This window comes from Malaclemys terrapin, chromosome 1, assembly GCF_027887155.1.
Source record: "Malaclemys terrapin pileata isolate rMalTer1 chromosome 1, rMalTer1.hap1, whole genome shotgun sequence".
Classification (NCBI taxonomy): Eukaryota; Metazoa; Chordata; order Testudines; family Emydidae; genus Malaclemys; species Malaclemys terrapin.
In genome coordinates this window covers 264,613,432-264,628,050 of record NC_071505.1, presented here as the reverse complement: position 1 = coordinate 264,628,050, position 14,619 = coordinate 264,613,432, and the positions used below count along the sequence as shown (strand labels likewise).

Sequence of the window (14,619 nt, the reverse complement as noted above, 5' to 3'; positions counted from 1 at the left end):
ACACACACACACACACACACGTGAAAAAATGGTGTTGCCATACTAACTATAATGAGACTAATCAATTAAGGTGGGCTATTATCAGCAGGAGAGAAAAAAACCTTTTGTAGTGATAATCAGGATGGCCCATTTTCCAATAGTTGACAAGAAGGTGTGAGTAACAGTAGGGGAAACAAGTTAGCATGGGGAAATAGTTTTTTTACTTTGTGTAATGACCCATCCACTTCCAGTCTTTATTCAAGCTAATTTAATGGTGTCCAGTTTGCAAATTAATTCCAATTCTGCAGTTTCTCATTGGAGTCTGTTTTTGAAGTTTTTTTGTTGTCGCAATTCTCCATCCTGTCTGTTGACCAAAGAGTTAGCGGAAAGAGAGCAGAAGAAACTCAGCAGCTGTTAAATCTTTCTATGGGAAAAATGGGAAGCAGCTCAGTGGGGTAGATGGCTTCACTGTCTTCTAACCAGTTGTTCTTAGACCTCCTCCATATTTCCATTTATTCAGAGGTCCTTTGGTGCTTTTGCTCTGCTCCCACTGGCCTGGGGGGGGGGGCGGGGTAGGGTACAGATCATCTTCTCTTCCCCTCTTTTTGTTGCTGCTCTCTGAAGTTGCAGCTTATTCATCTTCAGGCAGGAGATGCTGCTGTTCCTGCTGCATTCTAATATACAAGACTACTTGGCAGGTGGTAGCTTCTGCTGTTTTCACCCCCTCCCTTTTCCTCATTCTTAACCTCTTGCTTTCCTCTGGTTCCTTCCTGTCAAGGTATAAACATGGTCTGTGTTTCTCCAGCCTCAAAAAAAATCTTCATTGTCACGTGATGTATCAAGCCATCTCTTCTCTCCCCATCACTCTGTCTTTTGCTGCCTCCTTTTTTTTACCTCTTTACATTCCACCATGGCTGGCTTTGTCTGCTCATATGGTTTGTTGTTATCGTTATGTTGTAGGGCTGTCAGTAATTAAAAATTAATCACAATTAATCGCGCAATTAAAAAAATTAATCGCAATTAGTGGTGCTGTTAAACAATAATAGAATACCATTTATGTACATATTTTTGGATGTTTTCCACATTTTAAAATATATTGATTTCAGTTACACCGAATACAGAGTGTAAGGTGCTCACTTGATATTTATTTTTTATTATAAATATTTGCACTGTAAAAATAAAAAAAAATTCAATTCACTTAATATAAGTACTGTAGTGCAGTCCCTTTATCATGAAAGTTGAACTTAGAAATGTAGAGTTATGTACAAAAAAATAACTGCATTCAAAAATAAAACAATGTAAAACTTTAGAGCCTACAAGTCCACTCAGTCCTATTTCTTGTTCAGCCAATGGCTCAGACAGACAAGTTTGTTTACATTTGCAGGAGATAATGCTGCCTGCTTCATGTCTACAGTGTCACCTGAAAGTGATAACAGGCGTTCACATGGCACTGTTGTAGCCGGTGTTGCAAGATATTTACAGCCAGCTAAAGAGTCATATATCCCTTCATGCTTTAACCACCATTCCAGAAGACATGCATCCATGCTGATTATGGATTCTGCTTGATAACGATCCAAAGCAGTGCAGACCACCACCTTTATTTTCATCATCTGAGTCAGATGTCACCAGCAGAAGGTTGATTTTCTCTTTTGGTGTTTCGGGTTCTGTAGTTTCCATATTTGCGTTTTGTGAAATCTGCAGCGAAAGTGTTCTTAAAATGAACAACATGCTGGGTCACTATCCGAGACTGCTATAACATGAAATATATGGCAGAATGCAGGTAAAACAGAGCAGGAGACTTATAATTCTCCCCCAAGGAGTTCAGTCACAAATTTAATTAACGTATTATTTTTTTAACAAGCATCATCAGCATGGAAGCATGTCTCTGGAATGGTGGCCAAAGCATGAAGGGCATACAAATTTTTTAGCATATCTGGTATGTAAATATTTTGCAATGCTGGCTACAAAAGTGCCATGCGGACATCTGTTCTCACTTTTAGGTGACATTGTAAATAAGAAACGGGCAGCATTATCTCCCGTAAATGTTAACAAACTTGTTTATCTTGTTGTTTGGCTGCACAAGAAGTAGACTGAGTGGACTTGTAGGCTCTGATGTTTTACATTGTTTTTTTTTTTTTTTTTTTTTGAGTGGAGTCATGTAACAAAAAAGAAAAATCTACATTTGTAAGTTGTGCTTTCACGACTACGGTACTTGTATGAGGTGAACTGAAAAATACTATTTTATCATTTTTACAGTGCAGATATTTGTAATATAAGTAATATAAAGTGAGCACTGTACACTTTGTATTTTATGTTGTAATTGAAATCAATGCATTTGAAAATGTAGAAAAACATCCAAAATATTTAATAAATTTCAATTGGTATTCTATTGTTTAACAGTGCGACTAAAACTGTGATTAAACACAATTAATTTTTTTGAGTTAATCGCATGAGTTAACTGCGATTAATCGACAGCCCTATTATGTTGATGACTCATTACTATCTCTTCATTCCTGATTTATCTCCCTCCACCTAATTCTACATCTCTGCCTGTCTCTTTAACATCTCTTAAAATTTCAGATTAACATGGGGGAAAAAAATCAAGTTTTATTTTCATCCAATCCCTCTCCTCTTACTGCTTTTGCCATAACCAATAATTTTGTTTTATACTGCCCATGTTTCAAATCTTTGATGTACGGACATTTTCCAAGTAGTTTCAAACGGATTACAGCATAACTGCAGACATATAAAAGCACTTGTAGCAACTGTATGTGGTTTGACACTAATTTTCATAGTTTTCCAATCTCTAAATTGTGGATCTCCATGTGTGTAAAATGGGAGTTCAAAAATTATTCCATTTTAAAGTTAGATTTTTGATGAAAAATTGCACCCATTTTGCTCAGCCCATTAGTCCGAAAGTTATTAATAAAATAAACATTCTGCACCATAAACATTAGTTTTAATTGCCATATTTGTGCTGCCTGCTCGCTGTGGCTGATATGCTTAAAAGTGATGTCATTTAAAATAAAAGATGTAAGGGGACTAAGTCAGACTGAATACATCTGTATTGTACTCTGTTTAAAAACATTTAAGAAATCAGTATTAATTTCTTTCAGCAATATGCAAGCTGGATGGATTTTTAAGTGTTAGATCTCATACTGCAAAAGTACATCACCCTCTGCCCCATAGGATAACTGCCACCAGGAGTCAACTCTTAAATACCAGTTGTATTTATTTAAAAATTTTAAACTGGTATATAAAAAATATTTGAGTTCATTGGTGTTTAATAGAAAACGGCATCAATTTTTCAGAGTTCACCTTCTATTTGTCTTTTGTAATGTGATTGTATACTTTTAATTTCCTTGATAGTATTTACTGTTTGAAGGCAGTGAATGAATGCTTTGTGTCACCTTCACTGCAGAGGATGTCAGGGAGATTGCCACACCTGAGCCATTCTTTTTAGGTGAAAGATCTGAGGAACTGTCCCAGATTGAGGTGTTAGTAGAGGAGGTTTTGGAGCAGATTGATAAATTGAAGAGTAAGAAGTCACTAATACCAGATATTGAGAATATTCTGAAGGAACTCAAATATATTGCAGAACTACTAACCGTGGTATGTAAACTATTGCTTAAATCAGCCTCTGTACCAAATGGCTGGAGGATAGCTAATGTAACGCCAATTTTTAAAAGGTTCCAGAGACGATCCTGGCAATTTTAGGCTGGTTAACTGAACTTCAGTACCAGGCAAATTGGTTGAAACTATAGTAAAGAACAGAATGATCAGATACAGATGAACACACTATGTTGGGGAAGAGTCAACGTGGTTTTTGTAAAGGGAAATCATGCCTCACCAATCTATTAGACTTCCTTGAGGATGTCAACAAACATGGGGACAAGGGTGATCTAATGCGTATAATATACTTGGAATTCCAGAAAGCCTTGGAGAAGGTCCCTCACCAAAGACTCTTCAGGAAAGAAAAGAGGCAAGGGATAAAAAGGAAGGTCCTCTGTTGGATCAGTAACTGGTTAAAAGATGGGAAACAAAGGGTAGGAATAAATGGTCAGTTTTTACAGTTGAAAGAGATGAATAATGGGTCCCCCGAGGATCTGTACTGGGACCAATGTTGTTCAACATACAAATAATTTGGGAAAATGGGCTAACAGCAAGATGGCAAAGTTTTCAGATGATACAATATTACTCAGGATAGTTAAGGCCAAAGCTGACTGTAAAGAATTACAAAAGGATTTTCTAAAACAGGGTGACTGGAGAAGAAAATAGCAGATGAAATTCAGTGTTAAGTGCAAAATGATGCACCTTGAGAAATATAATCCCAACTATACCAACAAAATGATGCCATCTAAATTTGCTGTTACTACTCAAGAAAGATCTTGGAGTCCTCGTAGATAGTTCTCTGAAAATGTGCAGTGGCAGTCCAAAAAAAAAAAAAAACTAGCAATGTTAGGAACCATTATGAAAGGGATAGATAAGACAGAAAATATCATAATGGCACAATGTAAATCCATGGTATTCCCACAGCTTGAATACTGCATGTAGTTCTGGTTGCCTGTTGAGGGGTTCAGTGTCTGAGCCCAGCTGCGCCCCCCAGTGATGAGTCTGTAGGGCTGGTGGTAGGTCTGGGTTCCCCTACCCTGCTCTACTAGGTTCCGACCTAGGGTCCTGTGATTGACAGATAGATATGCAGCCTGAGGTGGACGCCTGCCAAACCTGCTCCCTGGGTCATTTCCTTCCACAGCCTCTGCCCCTCCAAAGTTACTGCAGAGTCTGCTTATGGACTCACCAAGTGTGGGGGTTCTCCTTGGTAGATATCTGGAAGCTCTTCCCCATCAGTTGCAACCTACTGTTCCCGGTCTCCATGGGGGCCTTTGATGTCTGTCTGCCAAAGTGGGGTCAGCTCCGGGAAAAGTGGAGCTCCTGCAGCCTCTCTGCAGGAGCTAACAGAGTAGGACTGCTCCCTTACTCTGTCTGTGATGACTGGCCTGGGCCACTGCCTTTTGAGCTTTGCGTGCATATCCAGCAGGTGCAGCTTTTGAGCCCAGAATTTCCTGTTTAACCCTTGGTACATCATATCACATATCACATCACCTGCTATCTAAAACAATATATTAGAATTGGAAAAAGTACATAGAAAGGCAACAAAAATGATTAAAGGTATGGAACAGCTTCCATATGAGGAGAGATTAAAAGACTCAGACTGTTCAGCTTAGAAACAAAATGACTAAGGGTGTGTGTGTGTTATAATGGAGGTCTATAAAATAATGAATGATGTGGAGGTCAAAAAGGAAGTGATGTTTACTCCTTCACATAACACATGAACCAGGGGTCACCCAATGAAATTAATAGGCAGCAGGTTTAAAACAAACATAAGGAATACTTCATCATACAACACAGTCAACCTGTGGAACTCATTGTCAAGGGATGTTGTGAAGCCGAAAGTATAACTGGCTTAAGAAAAATTAGATAAATTCATGGAGAATACGATCATCAATGGCTTTTGTCCAAGATGGTTATACCTATCTCGTAGAGCTGGAAGGGACCTCGAAAGGTCATCGAGTCCAGCCCCCTGCCTTCACTAGCAGGACCAAGTACTGATTTTGCCCCAGATCCCTAAGTGGCCCCCTCAAGGATTGAACTCACAATCCTGGGTTTAGCAGGCCAATGCTCAAACCACTGAACTATCCCTCCCCCCAACTGCATACTCTGGAGGTGTCTAAGCCTCTGACTACTAGAAGCTGGGATTGGACACCAGGGAATGGATCACTTGATAGTTGTCATGTTCTGTTAATTCCCTCTGAAGCATCTGACATCGGCTACTGTCATAAAACAGGATACTGGGCTAGGTAGACCATTGGTCTGACCCAGTGTGGCCATTGTTATGTGAGCCCAGTAGTGCCATGTGAGTGTAAAATACATATATTCCCCCCCATCCCCAAAATAGAAAGTGTTTTAGGTAGTTTTGTAAGCCTTTTTTGTAAAGGCCAAATTTTGGTTGTAATAGTTGTTGCATCAGTCCATCTGTACCATTAACACAGTAGATCTAACCCCTCTTAGAAATCATTCAAAATATGTCTAATAATCTACTATTCTTCAGGGACTGGGGGACTGATCCAAAGCCCACAGAAGTAAATGGGACAGTTTCAATGGGCTTTCCATTTGGCTTATATTATTCTCAGTTTCTTTTAAAACCAAAACAAACAAATCCAGTAAAACCACAAACAGAAAAAGAAATGCAGTCCATGTTCAGGGAAGCAAATTCTATTGTACATTAAACAATTACAATATCATTCAATTCCTATCCACACTTATTTAGTTACTTAATGTTAATGGATAAAAAAATCAAATATTGCTCTTTGTTATAGGCTTTAAGACAGTTCTCTGTGCCATATTATTCCTCTACAGAGTCTTTGTTCTTTTTTGGTAGGAGGTACTGTGGTTGGTTGGATTGAACTTCAGAATTCAGATCAAGATTTGAGACCAGAGGTCTGCTTGAGATGCTATGTGGAGATACATACTGCTTTTTTGTTCTCCTGAATCTAAGCTTTCATTTAAAAAAAAAACAAAAAACAAAACAAAACAAAAAAACCTTTCTCGTTGTTATGGTTACTAAGAGATTCTCAAAAAAAATTGCGTAAATGTGTATCTGCATTTGCAGAACCCCCCAAAATGACTTGGGCATTAAGTGCCTCATTCATCTTAATGGGTACTAAGTCAGATTCCCAGAGACAATACTTTATATATCAACATTATTAGCAATTTCATTACTTCAGCACATTTTAGGTATGTTGGTATAAAGGTGCTTTATTGTTCAGGGAATTTTATCTTTCATGCTTCAACTCATTTTGTCAATATAATTCAGAGTGACGGGGACTGGATTCACGACATCTTACTTGTCTTTTATTTGATTGAAGTTCTCAGATTATTTTTTGTCGTCAACAGACAGCATTATTGAAACGTCAGGGTCGATATATATGCTCTACTGTTCCTGAAAATGCAGAAAAGGAAGCTCAAAGCTTGTTTGTAACTGAGGTAATGTTTATTTGTGTGTCTGTGTGTGTGCGCGCATGTCTGTCTAAATAGTTTAGTTGTCTACTTGCTTCCGTAGATTAAATTTCAATAGGGCTGAAAAAATTTACCAGACACTTATTGGCATCTAGTTGTTAAAAAAGACAGGCGGAGCCCACAGATGGGTTTAAAGGCAGAAACACAGTGATCCCTCTCTTATCTGCTGGAAATGAGGGGTGATGTCCTAGCATCTTACATGGGAACAATCTTTCATATCAGGTATGGCTAATAGGAGTTGGAAACTTCTTATTCTGTCTCCTCTCTTGGCTCTTTTGGGTTGTTGGGGGCTTTTCCCTTCCTCCCTTCTGTCTCACCGCTGTGTATCTCCTCACAGTTTCCCCATCCTCAGCAAAGTGAAATTTGCAGGATTCTGGTCAGTGTTGCTGCTTCAGAATAACATTGGGAAGGGAGCTATGGAGCTGACCAGAGTCTGGTTAATTTCACTTTGTTGCTGATGACTTTCACCTATTGACCAGAAGAAACTTTATTCGCCACTGGCGAGACCAGTTTTCAAGTATTTATATCACAGTAAAATTGGCGGTAAATTGTACTGTTTTAGGATCAAGTTCAGGGCACAGACAAGCTCTCACAAACCTTTGTGTTTTGTCCCCAAGGTCTGAATATTTTGGGTCTGTCAGCTATTTATATTTTCTGTGCTTTGCAAATGAGACTTCTGTATGGAGTATGTCACTGTAGAGTATATTTGGAGATGGGGGCTGGTGTGCATGAGTTAAATCACGAATTTTAATGAAACATCTAATTTATACATACTTTAAAAATTATTGCCTAGTAAATGTTGACTTTGTACTTTACAAAGTACGTGTACAAATGCATTGGAAATATGGAGTATATTTGTGTGTGTGTTCATATGATGTCTAAAAACTTCAAGTATTGTATAATGTCTCTTGCAAGATACTTGAATGAATTTTATGCTACTTCTGCTAAAGCCAAGATAAATTTGTCTGTTAGTTACAGCAACATGGGTGGAGTAAAATGATACTTCCTGTGATCTAGTCCAGAACAGAATGACATAATTGCTTTTCAACAGCTGCAAGCATGCAGTTTTAGATTCAAAACATTCTTGTAGTTGGGTTAAAAATATAAAACTGAATACTTACAATCATAACTTTAGATTTTAGTTCTTCCAGGATAGAAAGTACTAAGTTGATCCTGCTATTTTGATAGTACATCTATATTTTTAGGCTAAATATACTCAAGACATTTTATCATATTGTTTCCACCTACATTTAGCTTCTTTGCTTCTCAGGAACTAGAAGGTGATGTTTTTATTTCACATGACTAGTCTATCATTTTCTGAATTTATAAATTCCTTATGCATTTAGCATTTGTTTCCAGCAACTAGTTCATTTGACATAAACATACTTGTGCAGCTTCTGAATCTGAACATTCACCATACTGGCAAGATATATTTTATGTTTAACAAAAGAAACAAAATGTGACATTCACAGAATAAACATTTATAATGCATTTGAACTTGCAATGCTTTCCAGGTAACTATAATAATTCACAAACTGTAATGTAAGAGAGCCGTTACATGTATTTAGGGAGTGCTTTCAGCTAAACTTCCTTAATTTGATGTACTGTGACATTTGTTTCCATTGAAATAGTGCATCAAAACCTACAACTCAGACTGGCATGTTGTCAATTATAAATATGAAGACTACTCAGGAGAGTTTCGACAGCTTCCAAAGTGAGTAAATTATCTGATACTGTTAGATTTTGAAGTTGCAGAAAAACTTTATATAATATGAAGTTTTATATATATTTTATGACATATTGGGTCGTAAAAAAGTCATTTCATGTAATATAGAACCTCAGATCTAGCCTACCAGTGTTAATACTCTGTACTGTACCCTGAGGTTTTCAGGGTGGAATTCATATTGGTTAATTTTTCTTAGCCTTTTGAAGGTATAAAAGCTGTTGAATTGATATCTGAAAAACTATCATAATAAAGCTGCCTTGGTAATTGTGGGATAACCAGAAGAAGAACTTGGATAATATTGATAAAAATAAAACTGATAATTAAAATATGGTAAGAGTTGTTTTACGCTACTGTGCCAATATACAGTCTTTTCAGCATTGATGGCAGCTTCAACAACTTTCCAGAACAATTTTAACAGAGAGAATGAATGCAACTATTTTATATTTATAGAGCATTGTAAGAATACATAGCACTTCAAACATCTTTTGTCTGTTTTTTTTTAAGTCTGCATGGAAAGGAGTATTAATGAAAGACAAGCATTGCTTTTTTGAAACTAGGATTTATTTTTTTCCATCTTTGTGGTGGGCACACACATTTTATAGGTGTAGGTTTAAAGTAAAGAGATCAATTCCTCTTCCTGAAATTGCTTGTGGAGAGCCTCACAGATGTTGCATGCCTCACAGGTCCTGAACCATTTAAAAGCAGGTAACTGCGGTCATGTGCCTATGTCAACTACTGGACCTAAATTCTGCAGCAAGTATCTCCTTTTCTGAAGTGGTCCGATGCTGAATTATTGGAGAAACATGTCACTTCAAGTAGATGAAAACTGAGGTTTTTTTATTGAATTAACTATGAAAATGAATAATACAACTTGCACAATATTTCTTTTGTTATATACTTTTTTGTTGACCCAGTATTTTCAGCATGCCACAGATTTTTTTTTTTTTTTTGTATTGACAACACCACAACTGAGCTGTAGAAGTTGTCAGAGGGAAGCTTTTGACAAATGGAAAGATACAGGAGATGATTCAGGTTTTTGTCACCCGAGGGTTACTGTTGGCATTGGTGAAAGGATCTTCCTTCCTTTCATATTTTTGGCACAGGTGGATGTGGCTTAAGTTTTATTTTTATATTTTGTGTGGCTTGAATTGCTAGTTCTTCTACCTCTGCAACCCTTGACATCAACCAACTGCCACCTTTTCCCTTTCCCAACTCTGTCCCACTATCTATTGCTGCAGATGAAAACAGTGCAAAAGCATGTGAGCTGAATGTTCCCTTTAAAATGATCAGTGAAATTGCTGAATATTTTTACAATTAAAATTTTGCTCTTAGACCTTAGTTAACATGTTGAGGTAAATAAAGGGATTCAGTTCCCTAGCAGATGCTTTTTGATTTGTTGGCAAGAGGGCCTACTAGGTGTTTCGCTAAGTACTAAATTGGCTCAACTTTTGAATGTTTTCTTTGAAAATGCAAGGGTTAACCTTTTTTTATTTTTTTTTAAATGTTTTTAAGGAGCAGAGCTTCAATTCAGAATTGAGCTAGAAATTCTGTGTCCTTTTTTTAATGTAGGAAATAATTTAAAAATTAATGCCTCTGGACAAATGATGTATCTGAATTATCCTTCTCCTCCCCAACTCTAGGTCCCTTTTGTACTGCAAATGTACTTTATTCATCATGGGGTTTTTTTTCTACTTGTATGGCTTCAACCACTACTTCATGTACCTAGGTAGTTTTTCTGTTGCTTTTTTTAGTTCTCTTCCTGTAACTTTTCCTTCTAGCATTGTCTTTTTTCAGATGTTGTTTTAATTACATTGCCAAATACTTGATCTCAAATTAATTAAATGTGATCAGTATAATCACCTTCACAATATGTGATATCTCATTGGTCTTTTTAATCTCTAATGTTTATATTGATTAGTAATTTCAGTTTGAAGGCCTCCAACCTTTTAAATCTGTGTTCAGGACTTTTATTTTTACTGTAACAAACTGAATTGTCAAATGACAGATAATTTATTCATTCTTTTTAATTAAGTGCTTCCGTATGAAAATTGTTGAATGTTTCTTGCCTGGTTTCCCTTGAAGATTCCCAAAAAGCCAATTCAAACCCGATAGCTTATAGTGCAATGGCTAAAACATTATATTCTTTTTTTAAATTAAATAAATGAAGAATGAGAATGAATTTAATCTTGGCAGCAAAGGGTGTCTGTAGCTGTTTAGCCTGGCCATCATTCTGTTCTCCTGATTGGCAGATCCCCAGGCCAAATCTTTTGCCCGGCTGGAGAAACCATGTGACCCACCGAACCTTGGACATGTGGTTTGCACCAAACTGTGGAATTGGTCCTGCTTTGAGCAGGGGGTTGGACTAGATGACCTCCTGAGGTCCCTTCCAACCCTGATATTCTATGATTCTATGACCCTCAGAGAGTGTTCGAGCTGTCACTGAGACAGACTTAGGCAGTCTCCAGCAGTCTTAGTCCCAGCTACACATGGAATCTCACTATTCTGGAAAATATGTGCCAGTTTGGGGGTAACTGCACCTTTGACCCCCCTCCATTGTCTGCTTTAGGAATGCTGTTCAGGTTTCAAGCCTTTAGCCTTCACCTCTCTCTGGGCAAGGACCTGTGTCCTTTCTCTCCAGACTGGAGTTTTTGGCTGCAGTTCCTCTCCCACAGTTCACTGTGATGCGCCCATAAGCCAGTCTGCCTAAATCCCTGAGTCTGTTTAAACTCCATCTTTATAACTGAAGTTCATACTTTGTCTCTTGCCTCTCCTCTGGGATTGCTTTAAACCAGTATATGTAAACCACCCTGGGGACTGGTACTTCATTAGTGCTGTTCACAATTTTGGGAACTGCAGTAATCACCCCCCACTGATTTTAATTCCTGGAGGAGCTGTGGTAACCCTCCCCTTATTGAGTCATATACAGTCCCTAGCCCACAGTGGTACATAAAGCATTCTTAAACTTAATACAGTATGGTCCCTAAAAGTACTGCATGCATATCTGTCACAATATGCTCCTCCCCACCTGCAGTCCTGACCCTAACAACTGAATAAATATACTCTATCCCCACCCACTAAAGACTTACTACCCCCAAAGTTGCAACACAACATAGTGGAACTTGTGGAAACTCAAATGTGGTTCTTGCTTGACCCAAATTAAAAACCCAATGATTAATCAGTATAACATATGTTCAGAAATTAAATGCAAATACAGTATCTCAAAATTAAGGACTGACTGCTTGTCCCAAATCCTGTTCCCAGCACAGAGGGGAATAGAAGGGAAAATTATGGTGCAGCAGGAGGAGAGCACTTACTCAGTCTAAGGCAGCTCTACCCAGGCCAATAAGAAGTCTGTGCAGACGGCAGAGGGCAGAAGATGGAACTGTGGAAAATGGCTTAGGTGAATTCTGTTCCACCAAGGAGCACATATTACTGCCTCTTAATAGTGTGATTTATATTTTCCTTTCAGAATAATTGTAAAGGGTTGGATACTGAATGATTTTGTAAGTGATCACAAAATATCTGAGTATTAAGAATTTTTCTTTCTTCTTTAGCAAAGGGACCAAATCAGAGAAACTTCCAGTTCATGTATATGAAGTTGATGAAGAAGCAGATAAAGATGAGGTGAGCAGATAATAATCTATTTCTTTCTATTCAGTAAGATTATTTAATTAGAAATAGTCTCTGAAATGGTTATATTGAGTAAAAATAGAGGTTTAATTCGATAGTCACTTCAGACTTTAAAAAGGTTTGAAAGTGGGAAATCTATAAGTGCACTGGATGTTCCCAATGTCTGTCATATTTATGGAGGAGAAATTCTGATAGCAGAGAGAATGAGTTTATGTTGGCGGTGAGGGGATTATAACTGGTGAGGGCTGGTTTACACACAAACTTGCACCAAAATAACTAAACTGTTCTTAATTCACATCATTTGCTTTCATGCAAGTGTGTGTGTGTGTGTGTGTGTGTGTGTACTCATTTTGGAATAAATGTTCCATTTCAGTTTAACTTGCAACTGAAGCAAAGTGGGAATAGAACAGTTTTATTCCAAAATAAGTCCCCCCCACACACTTGCACCAGAATAACAAAACAAAGATTAAAAATAGTTATTTTGGTGTAAGTCTGAATGTAGACCAGCTCTGAGAATGTCAGAGAAAGCAGGAACTAATCAAAAATGTCTGAAACCTTTTTTACTTATTTTCCTTCCAATCCTCTGCTTCCTGAGAACAGTGATTTCAGTAGTGCCAACTGGTTTCAAGAAGGTTTCAAACTTCAAAATATGTTTTTCAACAAACAAACTGACTGTATACACTACATAGTTTTTATCATGGTATATTTTAGAACAAGAGATTGAATGTTGAGGTTGCTGCCTTCTTATCTCATAAATATTTCAGCTCCCTTATAATACTGTGAAAGCCTTCAAGTGAGCTAACTCAATTTTGTATTTCTTATCATATAAGTACTGCTGATAGTAATGCTCAGTACTTACATAGTGCTTTTTAATCTCTAAAATACTCATTACTAAATAATTAATTATGTGTGTAAAATAGGGCCAGTCCTTGATTGACTTAGTGGTGCAATAAAGCATAGTGGTTCAGTAGATGGGACTCTGGATGAGAAGTCAGAAGATTTGAATTCCATTCCTGCTTCGGCACTGATGTGCTTCATGACCTAGGGCAAGTCACTTCACTTATCTGTGCCCAAGTTTTCCCATCTGTAAAATGGGAATAATATTTTTTTAGAATTCTTTGAGGTGAGATAAGACCTAAATATTATTGTTTCTGAAGTGTAGCATTTCTGATATCACAGCTCAACACCACAAAAGCTATTTAGATACCATTAAATGAATCAGGTGGTGAAGGAGCCTAGTGTGAATAAGAAAAAATAAACTTTGCTGCAGTAATTACAGTATTTCCTACTAAAGTTAAACAGGTGAAGGAAAAATACCAGAACTCAAATACTGGAGTATAGTAAAATTTGGAATGGCAATCACTATAGAAGATGTCTGTTTATACATAAATGCCTCTACAAACAATAGTAATAGGAAAAGAAATCCAGAAAAAATGACTTCAATGGGCACTTAAAGTGCCAAATGATACACAACTTCATGGATAAAACTGTCCAAATAGAGCAAGAGGTTTTTCTTCTTTTGGACTGTCAGGCTTTTTTGTGGGTAAAAAAAAAGTTGCTTTGTATCTAAAAATCATTTTATGGGGGGATGTATAAAACAAAATTATTAAGTTTGCAGATAATGGAAAAATTGAACGAAGAGCAAATAAGGAACAGTGCCATCAAATCTGGAGGAGAAAAAAAAAAAGCACATGTTGTAATAAAAGGATTTGGATAATTCAAGCTATTGGGCCAACAGATGGCAAATGCTGTTTGATGTAGGTGAATTTTAAAATCAGCCTGAGAGTGAGGAATGAAGCTAGTGTGTAGGTGATTGTTGGAACAATAATCTGTTCAGGAGTAGGCTTTGGATCTTATTGTGGAAAAATCATTGAAAACATAACCCTAGCATGCAACAACAATACAAATGGGGAAATGAGCCTATAATCTGTAGGAAACAGGAAGCGAATTTTCAATGCAAAAGCATTGTGCTGTTGGCCAGGGACTTTGCCTTCCTTTGAATTAACAGATGGAGCAGTTTAAAAGTGCATTAGCTTTTCTCCTCTGGAGACTTGAGTTCAAACTTTCAAATGGTGGAATAGGTGAACACACAATAATTCCATTTCTATCACAAAAACATTACACAGTTCAGCAGAATTGGCAAACTCAGTTCAACAGAGGCCTGGAACTAGAAAAACAAAGTTGTCTTAGGTCAGAATGTAGGCCTG

The 14,619-nt window shown here is 37.3% G+C and overlaps 1 protein-coding gene across 13 annotated transcripts in view; it reads left to right on the top strand.

Annotated features, from left to right (window-relative positions):
* DOCK9 (dedicator of cytokinesis 9) overlaps positions 1–14,619 on the top strand; it is a 319,963-nt gene that overhangs the window by 98,442 nt on the left and 206,902 nt on the right. For all 13 annotated transcript variants that reach the window (XM_054012624.1, XM_054012570.1, XM_054012629.1 and 10 more), the window contains exons 3-5: positions 6,934–7,023; positions 8,688–8,770; positions 12,337–12,406. In XM_054012624.1, the coding sequence (XP_053868599.1) occupies positions 6,934–7,023; positions 8,688–8,770; positions 12,337–12,406 (243 nt within the window). The remainder of the gene's footprint in view (positions 1–6,933; positions 7,024–8,687; positions 8,771–12,336; positions 12,407–14,619) is intronic.